General features: G+C 39.3%; 1 protein-coding gene across 1 annotated transcript in view; it reads left to right on the top strand.

Annotated features, from left to right (window-relative positions):
* Nucleotides 1-24,026, top strand: part of IQGAP2 (IQ motif containing GTPase activating protein 2) — a 261,521-nt gene that overhangs the window by 198,049 nt on the left and 39,446 nt on the right. The window contains exons 15-21 of the mRNA XM_058565585.1: nucleotides 2,346-2,513; nucleotides 6,836-6,978; nucleotides 8,869-9,039; nucleotides 12,503-12,586; nucleotides 13,754-13,825; nucleotides 14,488-14,557; nucleotides 17,816-18,024. Of these exons, the coding sequence (XP_058421568.1) occupies nucleotides 2,346-2,513; nucleotides 6,836-6,978; nucleotides 8,869-9,039; nucleotides 12,503-12,586; nucleotides 13,754-13,825; nucleotides 14,488-14,557; nucleotides 17,816-18,024 (917 nt within the window). The remainder of the gene's footprint in view (nucleotides 1-2,345; nucleotides 2,514-6,835; nucleotides 6,979-8,868; nucleotides 9,040-12,502; nucleotides 12,587-13,753; nucleotides 13,826-14,487; nucleotides 14,558-17,815; nucleotides 18,025-24,026) is intronic.

Raw genomic sequence — 24,026 nt, forward strand, 5'->3', positions numbered from 1 at the left:
TCTTAAAGTAGGTTTGTCTCTACTTTTGACCCCTTACAGCAATGTTTCTCAACCTTTTTCCCATATAGGACCCTAAGGAATCTTTCTAGACTTTTTTCCCCCCAATTGCTCCTCACTGTGAAAGTTTAATACCACAGATAGATTGTACATCTGTTTATGTACCATATGCAGATCTGTGCTTTATACATAAAAAGGTCATTTTTACCCCCTCCCCCCAAGAACCAAAAGGTTATATCGCCTCTTTTGAGAATGCATGCCTTAGAGAAAGGCTGCTGGTATTGGCTTAAGATGTAAAGCAAACACTTTTTGGGGGTCTTTTAGGAGATTTATGTAAGGTTTCTTAATTTGTTCCTTAGCAGAAATATACCTAACTTTATGGAGATCATTTATCTGACATCCTCAACTATCTGGAACTTAACCACAACCCACAGGTTAAGCAAAAAGCAATCAGAATGGATGTCTCAAAGCCTGTGCACTGGAACTGATTGCCTCTACTTGTGGGGGCCTTGTGGACAGACACTTTGTCTGTTTATTCTTGTCTTAGGCATAAGGCTAATATGTTTGCTCATTTCTCTTCCCAATTCAGAGTGCATCAGAAGCCACGTGTTACCAGGCAGTGAAGTGTTCGGGCTGTTCTATGCAGGCACACAGACAGCAGCAGGAAGTGATGCTGGCAGTGACAAGGGGGGGAAACTAAAAAGCATAGGAGTTTGAGGCCATTTAGTGCAGGAGCAAAGAAGCCTCAACACCTCCATGGTCCTTGAAGGTGTCACCCGCTGTATTATAGCACAGGCTGATTCTAATGACGTGAAGGACTCTTCTGGCAGCTCTCAGCAAGCAGGAAGCACCTACTAGGTACTAGGGACTGTGGGTAAAATGATGAGCAGCATAGAAACTGTTCTGTTAGGGTTTTCTCCAGAGCTTTAGATTTTCATGGAAAATGGTTCTGTTAAGATGAGCTTCAGTAATCTGGAAAATTAACCTGTGGACCCACTCCTTGCACATCAATACTCAGTGATAAAGCACATTACTGTATGCAAGAAATTTATGCCTTGATAATCCCCATCTTTTAAGGAAAATAGCATTTTGCTGGGTTAGACAAAGCTATCAGATAGAATTCATGTGGGAATTCTTGGTCATTTACTTGTTCCTTCTGCTTCTCTCAGCCCACAAACTTCTCAAATACCAGTGCCACATTTTTCTCACCCTACGAAGCTTTCCTGGAGAAGAGGAAAGAGGGGCAGTTCACCTATTCCTACTAACTTCTGTAATCACAAGAACATACGCTATACCGTTTGTTCAGCAACAATTGGAGTCTGCCACAGAGGTTCTCTGTTATTCTTTCTGTGCTGCTCCAGATTCGCATGACTTTGACTCCAGGCTGTTGAAAGTCCAACTCTTTTTTTCTTGCCCCTTCAGCATTCATAGTTTTATGTACATGTGAACATAATTTGATGACAACAATATACCATTTAGCATTTGTATGGTAGAGTTGGACATGTATGTGTTTAAAAAAAAAGAAAAAATATCCATCTCTCCCCTCTCCTTTCATCTAGAAAGTTTTTTAACCTGGTTTCTTCCATATTTTAGTTTACATTTCTAACTCAGTACATTTACAGGTCGTGAAAACAGTAGTTCCATTGGTTGGACCAGAATATTCTTACCTGGACCTAAAGTGGATTATAAAGAATTCACCACGTTAACTTTTTTTAGGCAACCAAGAGTTCAATGTGGTTTTATTTAAGGGGAGAGGCAGAAATTTCAATGAGATAAAATGCTTTCGAGCCTAAACTGGTTCCAGAATTAAGTTTTTGAACTCCAGTGCACATATCCACCAGCTGTGCCTGTTGTCTTTCTAGAGCATTCATTTAGGTTGCTAATGACAGCCTTTGTATATCTTGAGAATATATCAGCACTATACAAGAGACTATCAGGATTTCCGTAGCTTAGAAAGCATTTTACTTGTTCTGAAAATAAGTAAATGTCTTTGTAAAGCTAGTTCTCCAATACTGATTAATGACCCTACGTAAGGGCTGCATATCCACGTTGGTGTGTATTCATCCCATTTCATAGATGACTACAGTGAGCAGAACCTAATGTCTTGATACCACACAAGAGTAACCAGGAAAGACTGAGATTTTTAATAAATCATGCTCCTGGGAATCTTCTTACAACCTAAACTGGTAGGTGAGTTGGTGACTGTCTCAGGCATATGTGGTACATACTCTCAAAGGGTAAAAAGGTTTAATACCAATGCTTTCCTAAAAGGTTGAATTATATCCTTGCCTGCCTCTAGGGTAAGCAGAAGATAACCATTAATAGAAACTTTCTTTTCTGTTACCCAGGGATTACGCTGGTCGTTGATGTTAATCAGTGTTTGGAGAGAGAAAAGTCAAGTGATATTTTGTCTGTTTTGAAGTCTTCCGTTTGTAATCCAAATGACGTACTCCCCGAATGTGCTGACAGGTACTATGATGCCCTTGCGAAGGCAAAAGAGAAAAAATCTGAAAGTGGTAAGCTGCTTCGTCATTTAGCACCAACTAAATATTTTAAATATTTTTCTTAATTTTAAGACAAATATTGTTTTCAAATGAACATTTCTAAAAATTTTTTTGTCATCTATGGCACAGGAAAATTTTGAGATGTTTCTTTGTTGTTGTTTGGAAAGCTGTGATTTACTTGGTGACTATGCATGGGTGGCATCATAGACTTGAGAAGATACAGTATTTAAGGAGACTTTGCTTTCTGTAGGTCTTGCTTGTTGATCCATTCCTCCAGTGATACAAACTGATTTTTACACTCATGTTTCTCTCAATCCTTTTTGAAAGAAATGATACATGATTGTATGATATTAAGTAGGAATAAAGAGTAATCTTGAAAATACAGAATAAAGTGTGGTGAATTGGTCTCCAAGAGATCAGATCAATAACCTTGGCAAGTATTTATGCCTATTCAATTCAGTGGCAGATCATGAAATGTTAGCTCTGGAAAGTGTCTTTGAGATCATGAGTTTAACACTCATTTATCAGATTTAGAAACTCACATTCATGAGATTTTGGACCGAAGGAAAAAATGACAGACCCAGGGAGATTGATTTTTGACAGAGATAATCCATCATTCCCTTAGTAGATTTTTCGAGCACCTGCTATGTCCTAGCATCAAGGATCAAGGTGTCTCCTGACTCCTAGCCTGGTGTTTGTTTGTACCACAACATAGGTCATGTACATAGTACTTTTCATCTTTAGGAAGATACTGTGACAGTATATAGCCTTAGAAGTGGAACTTAAAAAAAAAAATTTAGTTCAATTGAAAGTTTGTCCAATAGTACCCTATGTACTTACTTTTAAGTTTGTCTGATGCATTTCCAACTTGGAGATTCCCCCTCCAACTCAGCAAATCTTCCTGATAATGAAATGGGAGGCGGGCTATTGGCCCCTCTCTCTTACTTGACCTCTGACAACCCTTGAGCCCCTCTCTGTTCCCTCCACATCTCTTCATCAGCAGGTACCGTGCTGAGCCTTCCTCACTCTTCACGGGGAAAGAGTTGCACAACTGTATTAATGCAGAGGTTGAGTTCCTAGAGATGACCCATCATAATGTCAAATCCGTCCTGGCCCAGACTTAGTTTATCTTCTCTCCACTAAACTTGTCTACTCCCTTTCCCATGCGCCATGTTTTAGTCAATGGAGTCAAAATGTCCCCAGATATCCAACTCAGAAACCTGGGAGGTACCTTAGAGTTACTTTTCTTCCAAAAAAAAGAGAGAGCCAGCTGGAACTTTGTTAGGGGTTGTTTTAAATCTGTAGATCAATTTGAGGAGTATTGCCATTTAACAATATTAAGTCTTCTGATCCATGTACGTGGGATATCTTTACTTTTAATTGGGGCTTGTTAAATTCTTTCAACAATGTTTTGTAGTTCTCAGTGTACAAGGCTTGCATTTCTTTTGTTAAATTTATTCCTACGTATTTTATCATTTTTGATGCTGTTGTAAATGTTTCCTTTATTTCGTTTTGGGGTTGTTTATTGCTGATATATAGAAATACAATTGATTTTTTTTTAATTTTTTTATTTATTTATTTTTCCCCCAAAGCCCCAGTAGATAGTTGTATGTCATAGTTGCACATCCTTCTAGTTGCTATATGTGGGACGCGGCCTCAGCATGGCCAGAGAAGCGGTGCGTCGGTGCGCACCCGGAATCCGAACCTGGGCCGCCAGCAGCGGAGTGCACGCACTTAACCGCTAAGCCACGGGGCCAGCCCTGCAATTGATTTTTATCGAGAATTAATTCACATACCATAAAATTCACCCTTTCGAGGTGTGTAATTCAGAGGTTTTTAGTACATTCGCAAACTTGTACAGCCAACACTGCTAGTTAATTCCAGAACATTTTCATTTCACCAAACAAAACCCCATACCTGTTAGCCATTGTTCCACATCCCCTACCATCAGCCCCAGGTGACCACTAATCTACGTTCTCTGTGTGCCTATTCTGAATATTTCCTATAAATGGAATCATACTGTGTCTGGCTTCTTTCCCTCAGCATAATGTTTTCAAAGTTCATCCATGTTGTAGCATGTATCAGTTCTTCATTCCTTTTTGTGGCTGATAATATTCCATTGTATGGATATGCCAGATTTTATTTATCCATTCATCAATTGATGGAATTTGGATTTTTTTCCCCCTCTTTTGGCTATTCTGAGTAATGCTTTTGTGAACATTTGTGTACAGTTTTTGCATGGACTTATTTTCATACAATTGATTTTTGTAGCTTGGTCGTGTATCCTGCAATCTTCCTGAACTCATTCTAACACTGTTTTACTGGATTCCTTGAGCCTCCACCTGTTTTTATAAATAAAGTGTTATTGAAGACCGGCCATGCTCGCTAATTTACGCATTGCCTGTGGCTGCTTTCATGCTACTAGGCAGAGTTAAGTAGTTCTATCAGAGACCTGTAGCCCACTAAGCTGAGAGTATTGATTCTCTGGCCCTTCACAAAAAAGGTTTGCCGACCCCTGTTCTAGAGGGAAGTTGAGAAGCTTTCTAGGCAATTAAAGACTGACTTTCACCTCCAGACAGAGTGATGAACCTTGTTTTGGGGAGTGAACACAATGACTTATTCTTTTCTCTTTCACCTCTGGTTCTAGGTTGTCTCTTCTTTCCCTAACTGACATGTTCACTCTTACGTGGATCACTCACCTCATGCCTCAGTTTAGCTGTTATACAGAGGTATAATTTTTGTCTGGAAGGCATCTAGAAAGTATGCCTCCTTTTAGAATGCTCATCACCTCTTAACTAACTGAATTTTTCTCTTCTATGGTTTCCTCAAAGGCCCATTATTACTCTTTTCCCTAAGTAACAAACCAACTATATTTCTTAGGAAAAATACTTGTACCCTGTGCTGGAGACACCCTCGTCAGCCTCTCAAAGTCAGACTATAAATTCAAACTTGATGTGAAATGATAGGAATTCCCTTTTTCTATGATCCACTGACATTCCAAACCAAATAAAGTTTTCTAATGCCAATATGGTTGATTTTTAACCAAGACCTTTTTACTTCTCAGTTCTTATGTAAATAAGAGACCAGTTTTCACCATCTTTGCTTTCTTTCCTTCCCACTGAGAGTTGCCTTTAAAAGGGTGTTTATTCTACTGAAAGCATTTGTGAATTGACAACTATTGGTGATTGAAAATATAATGATTACTTGTGATCAGCCTAATTTAACTATGCAATGTATTTTCTAGTAGACTAGCATTTCTAAACAGATAACAGCTATCTGACTGCCTGTTTAAAAAGAAATACATCTCTCTTCCTGGGCATTGACAAATAGAACAGTTGAGGGGCACTTAAAATCAAATAAAGAATCAACACACATTGAAGGGCCTTAAGGTTTCTCTGCTTAGTTACTTGAATCCATTTAAATATTCTACGAGGAAAATCACTTGAACTCTGACTTACGTATAAAGGCAATTAATCTAATGCTCATTTGGCAGCAGTTGGCTTAGCTTAATCTAGGTCAGAACTTTTTTATTTTTATTGTTGTTTTTAGCTCTCTGGTCTGGAACAGGGATCATGATCATTCAACAAAGTAAACAGATTTCTAAATAGGAAGTGTAGCCCATGATTTCATAAGGAGGAGATATTCTTCTTGATCAATTTAAGTCATGACTGCCATAGATTTTTTTCTAGTACACCCCTCCCCTCAAATTAAGTCCTTTCAACATTTTTTTTTCTTATTTTGTGTGGTTGTGTGGAGCAAGATGAGTGAGAGGAACCAGGAATTTTCCTTCTCCCTGCTTAGTGGCCTTAGTGTTTGCATATGCCATTTTGTACTTTGGATAGAGTTATCTGCAAAGATGAGTCACCTCTGCTTTGGTTTAATGGCCCTCCTTAAATAATGGGTCACAGTCTTTGTAGGTCACTTCTTCTCAGAGAAGTTACTGGAAGGCTTTCTAAGCAAAGAGGATTCTTGCTCATTGGTCTCCTTTTTCTCCTTGTGGTGCTGTTCACATCTACCTGGGGCATACATTCTTGGTTTGCTTTTCCTTCTTGTTGGCCACTTGTGATTCCTATCATCCGCATGAAAAATTTGGGATCCAGAGCTAGCATTCAACATCAGTCTCTCCTCCCTTTTCTTTGGCTTAGCGGGGAGCTGCCAATGAATACATAGAATTCATTCCATTTTAGTGAGTCATTTCTAATGATTTTAACTTAGACCATCTGAATGCTTGGTAAAAAACACATTCATCAGATTATTTTACATATTGAGGAAACTACATTGATGTTAAAGGGTTCAGTGTTTCTCTCTAGAATGTAACAAACTTTTTTCTTTAGTGTCTGCTGAAGGTTCATGGCTCAAACTCACCCTGCAGGAGAAATATAAGTACTACTACAACATCGATTCGAAAGAGAGTTCCTGGGTCACACCTGACTCATGCTTGTCTAAAGAATCATGGCTCATGGTGAAGGAAATTGAGGTAGGAAGTTGGTGTTTGATGGAAAACTGTACTACATGAGGATAAATATGACTGCTTTTCTGTTTTTGACTCGTGAAAGTGATGGAAGGAACTAATTGATTTATTTGAAGGCTGGATGTGGAGTAAAGTTTTCATGAACTACAGTTGGATGTGGTTACTTGGTTACTAACTTTTAGAATGCTTTCCATATTGGCATAACACCACCAAACAGAGCAGAGGGAAGACAGCTTTTGCAGCTTACTGGGGGTGATAGATTATCCTAAGAAATCAATTATCAGGTTTTCCTTGACTCAAAGGCTCAATTAGTAATAATTCCTTGATTGTCAGTATTCAAAATGTCTTCTTTCTTTCCCCCTCTCAGCCTGCAACACAGATATGTAGGTCCTTTAGAAAGTGAGTAATGCTTCCGAGGGGGAAATACTCTTGAAGGAATGTTCAAGATTGCTTTGGACTTGAGACCAAAAGTTGGACCCAAAAGATATTTAAAGAGAAAATACTGATAATTTTTGAGTTCCATTTTGGAAAAGAAAATAGAACACACAAATGTAGATCTTACAGAATTGTTCAAAGTCACCAGCATCAACGATGTTGCAGTATCACAGTACTGTGGACAGAATCACCAGTACGGTATTTACAAAACTCAGAGACAAAACTGGGCTGGGGCTGACACTGCCACCAGAAATCTTGAAAGACAAGAAGATAGTGAAGAATGTAATTTATTAACTAATTTCAAATGTTCAAAGTTCCCACAATTTATAGGAAAATAGCATTGTGGCAATGAATTATTAGTGCTGCTTTGTTGAAAAATGAAATTACGGACAAGATTTAAAAACCGTACGCTGCAAAGATGAAAAGATGTATCAAACTGTGAAGAAGCAGCAACAAAGGGTTAAAATGCAGAGCTAAAAACTGCTCGTGTGTGGCATCCAAAGATGTCCTAGGCATACCTCTGTGAAAGCGAGCATCTGTCTGTTAGGGTTATTAAAAAGTGGAGAATCTACATTGTAGAAAAAAAAAAAAAAGCAAAAAAATTTATTTCTTCGAGACAATCTAAAATTACTGATTTTATTCAACGAATATACGTATATGTCTTCTCTTAAAGGTATTTACGCATCTTTTCTATGATTTCACTTTTAATTGTTTGAATTGACTCCAATCCGTTTGGAATCCAATCCAAATCTATTGATTTCAGTCACACTGGATAAGAGGCATCAGCCATAGAAGTGAGTTCAGTCTTTGCTTGCATCTCTCAAAGAACATACAAGTAAACTCAGTTCATAATCCACATAAAGACAAATCACAGTCCGCCCTCTTCCTTCTTCTCGTTCATCTCAGTCTGCCGATGGTAGCGCATCTTTCCTCTCCCTCCTCCTTTCCTTCTGCCCCAAGTCTTTTATTTTCCCCAAAATTTATTTTGAGTTTTCCCCAACCCAACACAATGGTCTGCCTACCCTGGCCTGGGCAAGCAAAAGCGGGCAGAGAAGCCTGAGGACCTCATGGGCACTCCAGGCTTGTCCTTGGCAGCCTGAGGGAGGGAGGATGTGATTCTTATTCTTACCATATTCATCCTTGTCTCATTTTCACTCTGTAGGGCTCAGGCCTCACGCTTGGTCCTTGCTGGTGTCATCTGTACATCTCCACCTCCAAATTTTGAGATCATTCAACCGTGTTCTCATACCATCCCAGCACAGAGCTCAGAGGATTCCAAAATCCTGTTGCTAGAAAGAAGTTAAGCGAGTTCATCCCTCAGCTCTGGTCAAATCTGTTTTTAAACTAAACCAGAAAGAGCTATTCATACCATTTTATAAAAGATAAAACTTCCAGAAGCTATTCTATGTGCTCCTTCCACCTGATGTGTGAAGTGTAATCATAAGAAATATCTCTTGCCAGGACATCATCGAGGAAGTCACAGCAGGTTACATTCGTGAGAAGATGTGGTCTGCTTCTGAAGATTTGCTTCTTCGCTTTGAAGCCACAAGCTCAGGACCCCTCCTTAGGAAAGAGTATGAAGCTAGGAAATCATTTTTGTATGAACAAGAAGCGCATGTGGTCCAAATACAGGTATGTGAATCACCTACCACTAGTTACATCAAACTGTCGTATCCCCTGAAAATGTTTTATTTGATAAGATAATCAACTACCAGCTTTCTAATAAACAAATCTGACTGCAGAGTTTTTCCTTAATCAGTGCCCTTGAGTCTGCCTTATTAATGCTTCGAGATGGGAAAAATGTTGAATGATTTTTCACCTGTGGTCTTCTGGAGAGTATTCAGGGGCACTGTGGACTTGCACAGATCCACCTGCCACCAACCTAGTCAGAGCCGGAGGGACACCTCAGATCAGAGTTGAAATCGTGTTTCTCTAAAAAGCTAGATCTCCTTGTGTCATCTACTTCCTGAATCAGGTGCTTTACGAATTGGTTTTTAGTGGGTAGTGGCTGTTGAGTGGCGTCTGAGGTTCTATGCTCTTCTAGCCGGAAAGAGCAGAAGAGCTAATGAAATAGATTGAGCGTCTCCAAGAGTATCTTCTCCCTTATCTAATCTGTCATTCTTTGTTTAGGCCTACAGGAGAAATCTTCATTCCCAACTTTTTATCGTGAGTTGTTCTTAAGCTAGTGTGACTTGTCCGAACTTTCTTGTTGGCAGGAGAGGAACTTGCCAGATTTAGATGTTTCTCCTCTGTATTCCCCCAACACCCTCTATCAGCCACCACTCTGACTTCCAAAAAGCTGTGTGTTTGTCTTTTTTTGTGCATCCAAAGTGATGCTGTTATTGACAAGCAGAGTTTGATGGGGTTTTTCTTTGGCCAACAACTATGAAATTTCCTAAATTGGAAGTTTTTAAGCTGAAGAGCCTCTCTTTTGTGATCATTGGTGTACTTATCTGCTTCTCTCACCTAACTATAATAATGTTCAGGGCAGAAAATGAATTTTTAAAACTTTCATATTTTTGTGTCTTGCATACAATAGGTACTCAAATGATTGAATTTGCTCAGAGCTTAAGATATTAGAAGGCAGAAATGATTAATTTTTTAAAAGAAATTTCTCCTATTAACCTGACACTCAAAGGATTTTTCTAGGTGAACCAATAAGTTTTCTAGTTTATTCCTTCTTTAAACAAATGGTAGGCAAAACACACAGGAAGTGAACAGAAGCCTAAAAATAGAATCACCTACAGTGATGCTGAGGCTCTAATTTTGCACAAAATTCAAAGAGTGTCAGCTGATGTGACACAATTTGGACCAACTCGAATCTCTCTAGTCTCAGGGCATGGAGCGGTGTTGCAGTTGGAAGGCATTCTGAAGAGCCCACCATATATAATCCGTCTGATATTAGGACCCAGGGCTGAAGTCACGAGAGGGCTGGGGAAAGGACAGAAACAATCTTTTGGAGCCATTTTCTTCAGTTCAGCAGAGGCACCAGGATTGAAGAAGCCATCAAACTAAGAAGTCACCCATCATGCCTTTTTTTTTTTCACTCTTCTGACGGTTTTCTGTCAAGGAGGGCATGAGGTCTAAAGGCAAGCTATTCTGGAGATGAGTATAGTCAGTAGAAACCTGCTGACCCACAAAACCAAGACCATGAACCAAAGGGTATCATGGTAATCTCATTTCTTGCCAAAGGGCTGATTAAGCCCTGAATTCAGAGACTGATCTGAAATCTGAAGACTTCCCCTCCATAGAATAACTCAACCTTCCTAGCTTGCCAGATCAGCCCAGATACAGTGCTTTTAACAAATTCAGAGAGAAAGCTCCAGGCTGAGGCCAACCACACCCCAGCTCCACCACCCTGCACCCTCAGTCTCCTGCCCAGGAACTGAGAGAATATATGTCATCAGTAGCCAATCCTCTGTCACAAGTGCTTCTGGAAGAAATCAGAAGGTGCCCAAGTAAATGGAGGGAAGTCAAGGAGAATCTACATAGCCATATTATTTTTGAACAGTAAGAGGGCCCTGACAAAATGGCCTACATTTAAGAATGAGTGAGCCAGAAAAAAATCTCAAACAAAAAAGAAAATTTTATATCAAAAAAAAAAAAAGTATAAGTTGTAAAATATAAAGGAAGTAAACATTTAAGGATACTCTTATTCCAGGAGACAGAAGACAGAAGACATTTTTATACTGAAACTGCTTTATGCTTTCAAGAAATTTAATAAGACATAGACTTAATGAAACAAGTCAACACAATAAAATGAAAAGATAACCGATCATTAGAGAGGAAGAGAAATAATGACATCATGGAATGTAAATGAACTTTTAACTGCAGAATGCAGAACAGACACTGAAAATTGAAACGTGGAGAACTTGAGAAAAATCACACAAAAAGCTGAGGAAAAGAATAGATGATTTAAAATACATTTTCTCATCTAAAAATGATAATATCCCTTTATTGCAGGGTTGTGGGGATTAAATAGGATAATTCACGTAACAGACTTTGCCCCCAGTATGCTGCTATTCAGTGCTCAGTAAGTGTTAGAAATGATGAGATGGTAGAAAAGATGACTCAGGACAGATCATGGGTGTCCAACATGGAAGTTGTTTGTATGGCACAAGAAGAAACCAGAAAAAGCGAGACAGGAAAAAATACATACCTACAGTTTTGTTTTTTTTTTCTTGAACTGAAGAAAGCTGGAACACCACTTTTTAGGAAAAAACATAATAGTGACAAACTCCAAAACTTAGCCCTGGGAATTACTGAATTATTGAAATTCAGGTCAGAGAGTGCCACAAGCATCTGGGCAAAGAGAAGAACAAGCTTCTCTGAAGCAAATTCAGATTGCCAGGAGCAGTGGCAGAGTCTGCAGGCTGGGAGGAAGGCGGGGTGACCCTCTGTGACAGTCCTTCGTCAAATTGTTTTAATGTAACTGACTGCTCTTGTAGATGGCTGGATTTTACCTTGTAGCAGAGAAGGAAAAGAGATAAATGTTTAGGGCTTTCTTGGCTAACAGAGATCACTCAAGAATTTGTGCTTTGGGAGTTGCAGTTGGTCATTTGAATATTACTGAGGTGCCCAATTATCAAGTAACACAACCAACTTAGAAAGCCAGATTTTCTAGAGATTGACAATGACAATCTATAAAACAAAGTGGTAACCTCTGGGGTCTAGATATTTTGAAAGACTCCTTTATTGCAGATGCATTACACAGAAAATATATTTATGGTAACAAAAAACAAAACAAAAAGGTGACTGTTATAATAAATTTTCCCACGTTCTCATACCAGTCAAGAGAAAGGAGATTGACATCCAGGGCCTTGATAAAATTAAGCTTTCAAAAGAGAAACTGGGCTTCTGCCTGGTGACTCTGCTTTCCCGAGCTTGAGACAAGCCTCAGCTTGAGCTGGTGCACTCTGCTTGGTTTAAGGTCCACCCCCAGAAACAGGGGGACCTCAGATGAGATTTGGAGGGGAGGGTCTCTGACAGCATTGCAACTCAGTGTCTCTTGAGATATTCTCTGTTCTTGTACTTTCTAAAATAAACTGTGGAAAACTTGCACATAACTAATTGGGTAACTCACTGTTTTCCACAGGCTTTTTGGAAGGGACATAAACAACGGGAAGCATACATGAGCAGGCAGCAAATGTTCGCTGATAATGTTGCTTCTATTGTGAAGGTAAACGACCTCTCCTACCTTTTCAAGTGCTTGACTCAAACTTTTCCCTTCATTTTAGTTTTGCTTCTGGAAGACAGACTAGGGAAAGAATGTGTATGAGCCTTGATGTCAGGAGCAAGTCCTGGGTTTGAATCTCCCCTCCACTTCTTACTCACCTGATCATCTTCAAGTCTATTAAAACACTGGCTCAGGTCCTTTATGTGGTTATGAGAATCAAATGTGAAAGTGCTTCATGACCAATAAATGTTCTTTCTCTGGAAAGTCTAAATTGATTGTTTCAAGTCTGAGGGACACCCAGCTTTGTTTCATGGTCTTCTTATCATATATGCTAATAATATTTAGAATGCTCAATCTTAAGGTTTGTTAAAGGCAAATGCAACACTAGTGACAAGAAGAACTAGAGTTGGGTTGGGACGCGTGTTTGGGTGGTGAGCCAGTCTAACACAGCTTTCCACCTAGGCTGACGGCTCTGAGCTTAGAGAAAGAAAAGGCGCCGGATGCCTGCTCCCCCAGAGCTGAAAACCAAAGGAGTGTGCAGAAATGAGCTGGGAGACCACTTGGACATCAAGATGAGAGTCAGAATAGTGGGGCTGGAGAGAGAGTTTGGAATCAGATGAGATTAGATTAAAAGACCTTTCAAACGGTGAAGACAGGCAGAAAACGATGTGGTCTAGCTCCGTGGCACATCAGCTCCTTCATACTGTCCTGGGCTCACCGTGGAACACATGTCTGTTCTCAGAGAACCGCTGCTCATGGTTGGTCCCTTTGAGACCTCTGCAGGTGTTTTCCTGTCAAGACCTAAGGATATTGGATGCATTTAAGAGCTGTTAGAAGAAACCCTGGACTTAGTTTAATTTGATTCCCTGACCCGTGGCCACTCTCACCAAATGCTTTGTCCTCTTGGCTTTTCTTTCTTTAGATTAAAGCAAAGTACTGCAAAGCTCCGTTACCTTCCCCACCATAACATATGAAATGTTTTGAATCCCTTAAGAAAAAACAATAAAAGAAGTAGAAGATGAAGATTAGGCTGTAGATGTTTGTTATCTGGTGGGCTGCTAATTTTTACTTTTTTATCAAAATAACTATTATTTTCAGAAAGACTGCATAAAAAAGATATTAAAGTTTGTTTGGTAATGGCCTTGATGTCTCTATTTGACTTATTTTTAGATTCAGTCCTGGTTCCGGATGGTAACAGCACGAAGGAATTACCTTTCACGACTACAGTATTTCAGAGATCATGTAAGAGACATGCGTGTGGATTTTTTATCCTGCCTGAGAATGAGCTAAATGAATGCTTTGTTGAACGTTAGCATTGAATGATTTTTATTAAGTGGTAGAAATGAACACCAGGAGGAAAAATAGGTCTTAGAACTCGATGTGGTAATATTTGGAGACTGACTTTTTAAATTCAGAACTCAGGTTCAGAGTGAGTCTTCACCCGTCAGGACTGGATAGGAAATGGGTGAAAGGAACTGATTGGGCTAGTAGTGCCAAAGAGAAAAGATTCTAAAGAAGTATTTTCCAACATTGCTTGTAAAGTTTTTCTAACTGCTGACTGATTAACTTAAATAGAAGTCCACCAGAGGAAATTTTTTGGGATCTTTTCAAAGAGGGAGATGTGAAGATAGATTGGATCATCTCAGTTTGGTGCTAAAATTATTTTTCCCTTTTTAGATCTCTTTATATAAATAGTCCCTGTTCAATCTTGTTTATAATTTTAGCTAACTTATCCTTTCTTCAACGAAAATGCAAAAATAAACATTGAATACGCCACATCTGTATACTGTCATTTCTAAATAGTGTCCATTCTTAAATATTGTCCATTCTCAAATAGTTCTGAATTCTAAAATAGTGGAGTAATTGGGACTCTGGAAGGTCATGATGGTCTCATTCTTTTGCAGAAAAATGAAATTGTGAAAATACAGTCACTGTTGAGAGCAAACAAAGCAAGAGATGACTACAAAACACTGGGTAAGTGGGAGCATTCTGAAACAAAGTATGGATCCCTTATAAACCAGGCAAGGACAAGCTATTTCCGTCTTAATCACTTCAGGGGCTGCTCCAAGAACAGAGGATGACCACTGTGTCCAGTAGATTTTGATCATCTCGGGCCCCAGCTTCTGAACCAGTACGCAAAGGAACGTGTGCTGACAGGAAATGGGCCTTCCTATTATAAGTGGAGGGGGTAAGGAGTGGATATGATTTCTTCTTCAGAAAGAATGGAGTTGGCATAAATGCTGATATTTCTATATTAAATGTGAGCTAGAGTCCGGAATCTAATGAAAAGAGTTAACCAGAAGATAAGCTTACATTTAAACTGTTTAATTTGTTAGGTGGCCTATGATTTTTTTCTCTCATTTTAAGAATAAAACATGTTCATAAAAGAAATTTTGGAAATATAAAGAGGGAAAAAAAAAAACAGAGTCTCTGCTCCCAAAGATGATTACAAACATCTTCCCGTAATTTCATTCTGGGCTTTTCACAGTAGCTGTGGTTTTTTTAAATGTTTTCTTAAAATACTAGTATATGCCATTTGTGGCAAGTTTGAAAACAGCAAAACAAAATAAAAAACACCCAGAAATATCATTCACATTGTGTGCTTTTTACAGTTCCAACCCTACATATGTTTTTCTGTTTTTTACATAATGAAGATCATTCTTTATCTGCGGAATTTTTAGCATTCTAATTATCACAAGAACATGTGATAGATTAAGAACACATCCTAGATTAAGTCAAGAAGAGCCTGCTGATAAATTTATTAGTACTGCCCAAATTTTTAAAGTATTTTATTTAGGTCATTCAAAATTAGTTTTGAGAGGGTAAAAAATCATTGTTTGTGTTCCTTAGTAATGAAAAGGGTCGTTATGTTGTCGCTAACTCTGCATTGTTTCTTATTTTTATTTTTTGGAGAAAATAAAAAACTGTTCAGTAATGTTCCTAGCACAGTGCCTCGTAAATAATGGAACCAATTCTCTCTATTCTGTAAAGTCTGTCTGAGTTATGGAGTGAAGTAGAAGGCTCGAGAGAGATCTTCCCTGATACTTGTTAAGGAAAAGCCGCGGGAAGCTTTAGAGGCCAGGTCCTGCCTCCAGCCTGCAGAATCTACTGGACATTAACCCATTGCCTAGATTCCAGAATCCAATATGCAACCTGAGTGAGGAAAGGTCGGCCATTCTTTTCAATGCCACACTTCTCCACTTTTGAATTACTGAGATTGGTCTCTCCGTTGGTAGATATCTTTAAGTTTTTTTACAAGAAGCTGAGTAGGGGGGTTTGTGTTCTGAGCCCTCACACACTAAAACAGGTTTGCTATTGCCTTTGCACAGGAAAGATAATTTAAGAATAAATTTTCCAAATGAACATGGTCTGCTTTCATTTCCTTCCAGATAACATGTTTCTGTGGGTAGTTGCAGTTTATACTTCCTTACTTTTTTTTTTTTTAATTACAAAGACAAAAGAAATTCCAATGAAAACATCGAAGTGATTTTATCTTAAAGCATAGAAGGTAGATAGAAACTATGTTAGTGAATAAGTTAGATCTGAGCTGCTCTGCGCTTTGGCAAATAGGGTGGTTTTGTGGTAACTGAAATGTGACTTTTCACTTCTGTCTCAATTCAGCATCCTCATAAAACTAAGGCATTTTTTTAATCTGAAAAAAAGATCACTTTTCTTAGTCTATCCTCATACATTTTCACCCATTCCCTCTGGAAAGGCATTGAATGCACTCAAGCTTGGAAGTTGCTGGAAGTGTAATATGGCCACTTGTTAAGCACTGACTATGAAGTTATGTGATTTCCTGAAATTAAAATATCTCAAAGTGGTTCTCAGCATGAAGATGTCAAAAAATCTACTGTTCATAGAGGAAATATTAAGTTTGAGCCATGATAATTAGTAAAGCTAAAATATTAATTTGTTTCTAACGGGCCTATTAGCACATGCAAAGATACACAATCCTTAGGAGCAGGGGGAGAGAACTTTAGACACAAATGAGATGGCTCATGTTCTCTCAAGTTAGCTACATAAATGAGCTCTGGTGCACCGCTCAGACTTTTTCTGATATGGTTATGTCATCAGCAACATCTTTGCTAGAAATGGTAGGAAAATAAGTTCACATGTGCTTCAGTGATCAGGAAGCAAAGGGTCCAAGGTGACTTTCTCCAGTCAAGACCATCGGGAGTGGCGAAAAGGAATACGGGTGCCTCTAGACTTGGTTCTTCATGCTGAGTTCATGCTGTTAATCGTTTCTTGGTTGAACTCTTTTTATTCCTTGAGTGTCAAAACACCACAGAGCCAAGCCGGAAGTGAAAAGGGAGATTGACAGGGCCCTAGACGTGATGGAGAGGACAGCTATTGAGGGTACCACAACTGCACTGGGCTCTGTCATCTTTGTATTGCTGTGTGTAATCATTCGTCATCAAAGGTCCAGACAGTTTGTTCTTACAGTTTACCCAGAGTGGATCTCACTAAATACCTTAAAAAATATTTTTTTTCAAAAGTCAGAGTGCAAGGGAATTAAAGCATAATTGCTGTTCAAGGCTCTAAGGGAAAGATTTTTAGAATTTCTATGGATACCCTCTCAACGACTGAGGCTGGTCTCCCGGGTCCTGAGCACCCTCCCTTGGTCCATGCTGAAAGGACAAGGGCTAGGTTTCAGTTTCTGAAGTCCTTTCTTTCTGGCAAGTAGAACATGTGTTCCTCTTGCCAGTCCGTTGGCCCCTATTTGGCCTTAAAGTTCTCCCTCTGTTGATCTTTTCTAATTCACCTTTCACCTAGTTCCTGCTCCTTCCCAAAGGTCTTTTGGGCTGAGAGAAACCACTTTCTGCTTCCTGCAGCAAGAACAGAAATCCCTTATCTGGTTCAGCCACAAGCTCTCAGGGCCGAGGTAACTTACATTAACATTCTTTCCCAGGGTCCTCATCAATAAGGCACGGGTAGATAGAACTGTCTTCTCAGTGCGTGCATCCTGGAATCAGTGGGAGAGAGGGCTGATAAATGAATAATAGATAACCAGAAAATAGTGAGGCTGGACATTATCAGTAGTATGCATTTATTTATATGATCAGTTTCCTTGTCAAGATTTTACATGGGGCCGAGTGATTCACTCCAGACACCAAATACTTCCATTGCCATATTTTGCTGGTAATGCTTGATTCAAAGACCTGGTTTCTTTCCTATTGATGATAATTCCAAGCTTGCCTAATTAAAGCATGCCTGTTCCTTTCTCTGCAGTTGGCTCTGAAAACCCACCGTTAACAGTAATCCGCAAATTTGTACACCTACTGGACCAAAGTGACTTGGATTTCCAGGAGGAGCTGGAGGTAGCACGGTTGAGGGAAGAAGTGGTGACCAAGATCAGGGGCAATCAACAGCTAGAGAAAGACCTGAACCTGATGGACATCAAGATTGGGCTCCTGGTGAAGAACAGGATCACGCTAGAGGTCAGTGGGGTCTCTGGGACTGGTGGCTCCCAGAAGAGAGAAAATGCACATATATTGGCCCACAACACCTTGGTCCAGCTAAGCTCAATTGAAATCCAGAATGAATTGTCCAAAGTTCAGTTACCGTTTTTCTTACAAATTAGTGGTTCTCAGACCTGCAAAATTCTGTGCCCCCCTTTTATAATGTATTTTGTAAGGCTTCTTTACCATTTTGAAATGAAATTTATATGAAATAAAACCTACTTAAATATGTACCTTCATAATAATACTAAGGTTTTTATATGAATATGAAAAAGAAAGTAATTTATAATAAAAACACATTTTAATTTGAAAATAAATGGGCCCAATGCCATTAGAAGCTATGTGATCAAGTGGCCTGAGGGTTGGGCTCTTCACAGAACCACCACAGACTGAGAGAGCTACAGAGAGCTACAAATAGCTACAGATGAGACTGATCTGGGTGAGTGGTGGAACCGTCGGTTATTTCATTTTCCAAAATGGAAAGGTCAGAATAAGCAAAGTGTAGTCTCCCCCCACCCCAATTTACACAGAATTGCAGTCCTAGAAAATTCAGTGTATATTAAAATTGTGGGGATACGTATTGTACTTACATGTAAAACAAGTAGATTCTAGGCTCAAATAATTACACATAGAATTTTGACCTACATGAAAGACCAGCAAGACATTCAAAATCCAGCATTCAAGCTGTGGACAATTATTTATGCAGGACCATCCTACAAATTGCAGGACAGCAGAGCATCTGTCACCCCTAGCCCCTACCTGCTGGAAGCCAGTGGTGCCCTCCAATCATTAAGATGTTAAAAAACACCCTGTGCATTTCCAAAATGGCCCCTACACAGAGTGGTACTGCCCCATAATAGCCTCTAAATAAATAATGCTGTAGTTTTGTATCTGTGTGAAACCTGCCAACGTCAGAGCTCCTGAAAACCATGTGAAAAGTGTCATTTTTACCCAAGAAAAGGAGATTTCTAGGGTAAGGCTGCTCTCCATGTCCCTGCTCCTATGCCACGTCAGTTTTCAGAAAACTGATATGTCAAGCACGGGGAAGCTGACCTCTGGAAGCTCTGAGACGGCCACGGTGGGTCAGAGGTGGAGAGCCAACTGCCGGTGACTCGAATACGTGGTGCTGGAAAACTGGGAGGTGCGCAGCCATTGGGAGGCCACCAGATAAGTGGACATGTGAACGCCCACTCTGGTCTCCAGCCCTCACAGACATCCTAGTGAAATAGTGCAGAGAGAAGAAGGAAAATAGAGCAATTTGTAAAATAGGAAATTATCATCTTTTCTAAATATTAAGAAAACTACAATTTAAGTGTTCTGCATTTAACTGTTTTCATTATTTTATCCAGAAAAACAATAGTACTTTACTCTTTTTAAAAAAATCATGTTTGTATTGTTGACACACATGAGAACTTTTGAAGTATAATATATTCCAGAAGGTCCTTCAGAGAATGCCTTTTATAGTCTTAAACTGCTCTTTTATCCTATTCCCATAAAGTTGTAAACAGGAAATGTCTTGCCTGTTAAAATAAAGGCTTAGTTGTGAAACAATAAATAGTAGACATATTTATGTAGCTTGTGGGAATACAATCATGGCAGATTTTCAGATCTTTATGAATGTTTAAGATTTTTTTTAGAAGTGGTCCTAATTGATAGCATTGTGAAACAAAGTTAATTTTTCATCTTTTCAAACACCAAATATTTATCAAACACTTATTAGAAGTTAAACTAATGATGATTAAATATGTAGCCTTTAGTCTTATTGATAGAGGATATTTATATTTTGATGATAATAAGGATGCAGTTTATAGTAGTGAAAAAGGGGGAAACAACTCAAACACAAAAACAACAAACAGGACGATAGAATTAGTTTAATATGTATGTTATACAGCCACTAAAAATAATGTTTTTGAAGAACATTTAAGGGCAAGGGAAAAGGTTCGCAATATAATGGAAAAGAAAATAGTACCTAAAACAGTACAATTTTATTTATTACAAAAATACATGTATACTTCAGAAAAGATAGAAGAAAGAAAGTTGTGATTTTTCTCTGGGTGGTAGAATTAAACTTCTTTATCCTTTTTTTTTTTAACATTGAGCATGTGTTTAGTGAGAAAAAAAGATTTTAAAGGGGAGTAGCTTAGTTCTTATAGAACAACTCTAGCTCTCTCCAGTAACCACGTCTTACAATTCTTTTTAAATTGGCATTTCTCCTAGAAACCTCAGAAAGTCAGTGGGTGAGTGAAGTGGCTAACATTGGTTTTAGTCAAAAAGAATGATTTGGAGATGGAGACAAAGCATCTGAAGTAGAAGTTTCTTAGAGAAGAAAAGTATAGACTCAAACTAGCTTGAAGGAAAACCTAAATAGAAACTGTAGGTAATCATGAATCACTAAAATTCCCACTGATGGGTGTGATGTACCGTATGAATGCAGATTCACAGGCCAGGGCTACCTGAATCCCAGGATTGAGATTTATTTTACTGCTGAATTATACCACTTCACTGCTTATATTAGCATGCTTCCTTGGGCGTATTTCTCAACCTCTCTGAGCCTTGTTTTCTTCACTGAAGAATGTGCTAAATGATTTACATATATTGTTTTTAATCTTCGCAGCAACTCGGTGAGATTGCTATTATTAAGCCCATTTTATAGGTTGAGGAAACTGAGGCTTTGAGCGGTTGACCTGGACAAGGTCACAAAGCTACTTGTGCTTTGCAAATACCCATATTTTTCTGACTCCAAAGCCCAAGCCCTAGCTCACACCTTCTACAAAAGTTTTTATATTCTAGCCTATTACCTGCATGCAGATGTCCTGTGATCAGGGGAGGGAGAAAGATTGTGGCAATCAGGGCAGCATTGAGATGGGGGAATATCATGAGCAAGCTAATACTGTTAGCTAACAGTATTAGCCTGTTCAAACCTCCATTCCTCAAATGTTCCGTATTTATTGGTAAGAATAGGGGAAATTAAATTTCTGTCAATACAAAACACATGCCTCTGCTGGGAGCCCCTGTCTGGGTTGGCCTTTGGCCCCTTCTGCAAGCTTCCCAAAGCAAGCCTCCCTTCACATGAGCAGTCATGAGCAAGGCATCCTTTCCCAGGGAAGGAGGAAAAAGGGCTCCCCACCTGCCCAGCTCTGCACTTAGGTCCCCAGCAGACACACTGTTCCCTCCGCACAGCGCTAGCTCTCCCCTGCGGAACTCAGCATTGGACTCTGCTGGTTCCCTGCCTGCAGGACTCTTTGCTGTCCAGTCTTCACCAAATGTCTCTCTTTCTAATGCAAAGGAATTTAGTTCTACCCCACAGCTGGCTTCCCACCGCCACCCTCTCTTCTCTTCTGTATGTGTCAAAAACCATCACCATAAAGATGAAGTCTGGAATAGAACGAACAAGAAGTCTCCAGTTTCCAGAGTCACTTCCATTGAAAGTAGTTGGGAGGGGGGTTATAAGTACCAAGATTGTTTTTCTGCCATGTATTTAAAGTCAAGATCATCAATTTATTCCGTGAATTTGAGGGAATTGAACGATCTACACATCACCAGTTATTTGAAGAGGAGAAACCTGGGTTAAATGGAACTGAAAGCCAGAGTTAGTCTAGTGATGCTCAAGACTTCTTACAGATAAAGATATCAGGCAGACACCTGCCCAGACTTCCCCTTAACCTCCATCTGGTGGTAACTACACTTCCTTCCTTCATCTTGATTGTATTTTATGTTTGTAAAATAAGGGGGGTAATCATTGTCTTTTTTTTTTTTTTTTGGTGAGGAAGATTAGCCCTGAGCTAACATCTGTTGTCAATCCTTCTCTTTTTGCTGAGGAAGATTGGCCCTGGGCTAACATCCATACCCATCTTCCTCCACTTTATATGTGAGACACCTGCCACAGCATGGCTTGATAAGTGGTGCATAGGTCTGCGCCTGGGATGTGAACCTGTGAACCCCGAGCTGCCGAAGCGGAGTGCATAAACTTAACCACTACACCACCGAGCTGGCCCCTGCCCTTTTTTCTTTAATTTTATGGAGGTATAAATCAAATCCCCCTCTTTCCCCATGTAAGCAATTAGGGGGACAGAAGTAAATGATTAAGTCAAGGTTGCCCCTCTCTAAACTGAGAAAGAGAAAGCCTAAAATCATAGACCTGGAAGGCAATGGATGTAACCACATAGAACCATCTTATGTCAGAGCTCCAAGGGTTTCTTCTACCTATGGGCTGACTTCAGCTAAGAAAATGGGGTACTAGGAGGTAAGCAAACTTAGAGCTTGTCCTGTACACAAAAGCTGACGGTGGTTCTCATCCCCAGGGACAACTGGAAATGAGGGCAGGTGCATTTTTGGTTGTCAAAATGACTAGGGGTCTCTACTGGCATTTGGTGGACAGGGGCTGGGGATGCTAGATGACCAGCACACAGCAAAACATCGTATTGCCTGAAATGCCCGGAGTGCCCCCTCTAAAGAACAGTGGCCAAGCGTCCTGATGCTGGCTGCCGATAGAGTCCTCATGTGGAGGTTGTCCTAAGAGCTCAGGGAAGCAGATGGAAGGAGTTTTAGAAAAAACAACTTTCTTGCCACCTACTCTGTGGGATAATGACCTAGTGTTATGTGGCAGAGGAGGCGTTCTAGAGCAGTGGCTTTCGTGGGAGTCAGGTGCCATTGGTGGATGATGAAATCCATGGAGTGTGTCACATCGGCAGTCTTTAGAAATGGAATAGAATGAAAACAAACTGAAAATATCAGACTGTGTCCCAGTAGTAAGAATAAGAATTGTTGAGTATAGTCTGCGTGTGTGTGTGTACACCAACGAAAGATGTAAAATGTATTTTTTACTGTGGGTCTCTGTAGAAAGTGTTTGGCAGACCCTTATCTAAAGGAGCTATTCTTGTTCGTGACCCTTTAAGCTCCTAAACGGGGCACAATAGCCTGAGATGACCACTTGACAATGTCTTCAGCCACACATTTTCCAAGATTCCTTGTAAATGTTTAAGGAAGTGTGACTAGGAAAAAGAACGTAATTTTGTTAAATATTTAGAGGATTTCTTTCCTCTATTTGCATAACTTTTACAAGTGTTTTAATAAGTTGAAAAGGTATAATTCACTGTTTTAAAGTGTACAATTCAGTGCTGTTTAGTATATTCAGAAAATTGTGCAACCGTCACTTCTATCTAATTCTAGAACATTTTCATCACCCCAAAAAGAAACCCTAAAGAAAAAGTTTTGGAATTGGATAGTGGTGATAGTTGCACAGCTTTTTAACTATACTAAACACCACTGAATTGTACACTTCACAAGGATGAATTTTATAGTATGTGAATAATATTTCAATTCAAAAACAAAAGAAAGAGCATCCATATTCATTAACAGTCACTCTCTGTTCTCCCTGACCCCCAGCCACAGCAACCATTAATCTATTTGTCTCTATAGATTTGTCTGTTCTGGATTTTTCATGTTAATGGAACCACACAATATGTGGTCCGTTGTGATCGGCGTCTTTCACTTAGCGTAGTGTTTTCAAAGTTCGTAGCATGAATCAGTGTTTCATTCCTCTTTATTGATGAATAGCATTCCAGAGTATGGATATACCACATTTTCTTTATCCACTCATCAATTGATGGATATTTGAGTTGTTTCACTTTTTGGCTTTTATGAGTATTTCTGTGAGCATTCATGTATATGTTCTTCATGTATATGTTCTTCATGTATATGTGAACATATGTTTTCAGTTCTCTTGGGTATGTACCTAAGAGTGCAATTGCTGGGTCATATGGTAACTCTGTTTAACTTTTGAGGAATTGCCAAAATGTTTGTGTAAGTGGCTGCACCATTTTATATTCCTACCAGCAAGGTATGAAGTTTCCAGTTTCTCCACATCCTCACCAACGTTTGTTATTCTTTTTCACTTTAGTCATCCTAAAAAGTATGAAATGGTATCACATCGTAGTTTTGATTTGCATTCCCCTGATAACCATTGATGTTGAGCATCTCTT

Source organism: Diceros bicornis, chromosome 1, assembly GCF_020826845.1.
Source record: "Diceros bicornis minor isolate mBicDic1 chromosome 1, mDicBic1.mat.cur, whole genome shotgun sequence".
NCBI lineage: Eukaryota > Metazoa > Chordata > Mammalia > Perissodactyla > Rhinocerotidae > Diceros > Diceros bicornis.